The sequence below is a fragment of the Bison bison genome, unplaced genomic scaffold (assembly GCF_000754665.1).
Source record: "Bison bison bison isolate TAMUID 2011002044 unplaced genomic scaffold, Bison_UMD1.0 scf7180017846252, whole genome shotgun sequence".
Classification (NCBI taxonomy): domain Eukaryota; kingdom Metazoa; phylum Chordata; class Mammalia; order Artiodactyla; family Bovidae; genus Bison; species Bison bison.
Genome location: NW_011476825.1, coordinates 12,213 through 14,437, shown reverse-complemented (window position 1 = coordinate 14,437; position 2,225 = coordinate 12,213). Strand labels below are relative to the sequence as shown.

The 2,225-nt window shown below is 38.8% G+C and overlaps 1 protein-coding gene across 1 annotated transcript in view; it reads right to left on the bottom strand.

The window, feature by feature from the left end:
• Positions 1 to 2,225, bottom strand: part of WNK3 (WNK lysine deficient protein kinase 3) — a gene marked incomplete at both ends in the record, with an annotated part of 14,849 nt that overhangs the window by 2,305 nt on the left and 10,319 nt on the right. The window contains 2 exons of the mRNA XM_010839085.1: positions 284 to 903; positions 1,641 to 1,771. Coding sequence (XP_010837387.1) covers positions 284 to 903; positions 1,641 to 1,771 — 751 coding nt within the window. The remainder of the gene's footprint in view (positions 1 to 283; positions 904 to 1,640; positions 1,772 to 2,225) is intronic.

Here is a 2,225-nt window from a genome sequence, read left to right as displayed (position 1 = left end):
AAGAATCCACCTGCAATGCAGGAGACCTGGGTTCGATCCCTAGGTTGGGAAGATCCCCTGGAGGAGGGCATTGCGACCCACTCCAGTATCCTTGCTTGGACAATTCCCATAGACAGAGGAGCCTGGCAGGCTACAGTCCATGGGGTCTCAAACAGTAGGACACGACTGAAGGACTAATCACACAGCACAAAAAGTCACCAATCTCAATTAGCTACCAGTCAAATACTTAGTTCTATAAAACCCAAAGCAATCAGATTTGTGACAAAAGAGAAACAGTTCTTACTTTTCTCGTAATCTTTGAAGCTCCACCTTTAAGTCCTCATCCTCTATTTCTGACTCATCATCACTGCTCATTGGGGAAGATGGTGAATAAAAGTGTGAGCTCTGTGTTTGAACACAGGCTTTTTCTTCACAGAGTGGTAAGCACTTTTCTCTCTCTGTACCAGTCTTCGCCATTGATTTCCCTCTGTCAGGAAGAGCGGCTGAAAATTCACAATTAGAGCTAGGCTGTTTCCTAGCAGTATGTATCTCTCTCTCTTTAAGCAGTTCAGATCCAGACTGCATGCTACTTCCTGTGGCTGAATTTTCTTCCAATTCCTTTTCTGTACTCATCGAAGATATATCAGTTTCACAAGCTATACTAAAGGATGAAAAGTTGTCAGTTTGTTTGGAAATTCTTGGATCTTCTTTGAAGGTTTCATGAAGAGCTTGTAACTTCTGAGGAGAAAGTGAAGTTTGTGGATTGTGTGTGACAGGTTCCATTTCTACCAATTGAGACTTTGCTGTTTCAGTAAAGGCTAAAGCTTCTTCACTAGACTGACTTGTCATTTCATTGAATGCTGGTATGTGTTCTATTCCAAAAGATGTCACTTCCACTGACTCCTGCTGGGGAACTGTAATCACCTGAAATACAAAAAGGCAGAGGTGGCTGGCTCTGCCTAACCAAAGAGTAAACCCACAAAGAAATTCAATATATTATATGGTACAGACAATTGGATGGTCTTCTGCAATGTATACACATTGATAATACCAAAACTTTAAAACCCCATTTAGGACTTCCCCAGTGGTCTAGTGGTTAAGACTCTGCACTTTCACTGCAGGGGCCACAGGTTTGACCCCTAGTCAGGGAAGTTCTGCATGTCACATGGAGCAGCCAAAGGAAAAAAAAAGTTTAAAAAAATCCCATTTATTCTTGCCATATTCAAAGGTTTTCAGTTGGGCCCTTTGTAAATTCAGTTGGCTACATATTGCTCAAATACAATTCTGCAATTAAAACATTCCATAGGTGCACATACAACTAACACCATTTTGTAAACCATCTATACTTCAATAAAAAATTAAAAATATTTTAATTGCCAAGATTCTAAAGGACATGAAATCAGATTTATAAAAAAGATGACTCCCACCCACCAAAAAACAATGACACAGATCTATGCTCTGTTCCAGTTACTAAAATCCTCATTTCTTTAGACTCACCTTTAGTGGATGGCTACAGAAGGTGAGAAGATACATATAAGGGGGAAAAATTAAATATGATAATAATCTACATTTAAAATAATTACCATCTACAGACCTAGATCTTCAATGCTGTCACCTTTCATAATGGCCCTGTAGAAAATGATTCTACCAAAGACACAAACCTGAAACCGACCCCGCTGAAATGATCCACTCATTGCTTTACATTTACTCAAAGACCTAGTATCAGTTGTGGACTCTCCTGTCAGATGAATGGGGTCAGGAACAACTGCTGATCTCGTATCTTCTGTTTCCACTGCAAGTTTTGCCAAATTGTAAGCAGAAAGGAGAAAATTGTTTGTTAATATTACATTTGTTTACATTACCAGAAATGAAGTAGAAAAAGCTTAACTCCTGCTAGACAATTAAAAAAGTGTTAATGTAATAAGCAACACTGTAGAAGCCCCTACCTCTAAATCAGACATTTCAAGATTTATCCTGAGACTTAGTGTCTATATGAAATGAATACTTTAAAACTGAATTAGTTACAAAAGGAAAAATAAAATGGAAATGACATTAATGGGACGTGTTACATACATGGGCTATACGGAAAAGGTGGCAAGATTTGTGTATGAATAACAACAGAAAGAAACAGAAGTAAATGAAAAATGATGTTACCTAGTCTACGTCCCTGACTGTAAGCACACTACCTTGACGGACTTTTGATCTCTTGAAAAAGCTGGTTGACTGCCGTAGCCTGTATGCCCAGC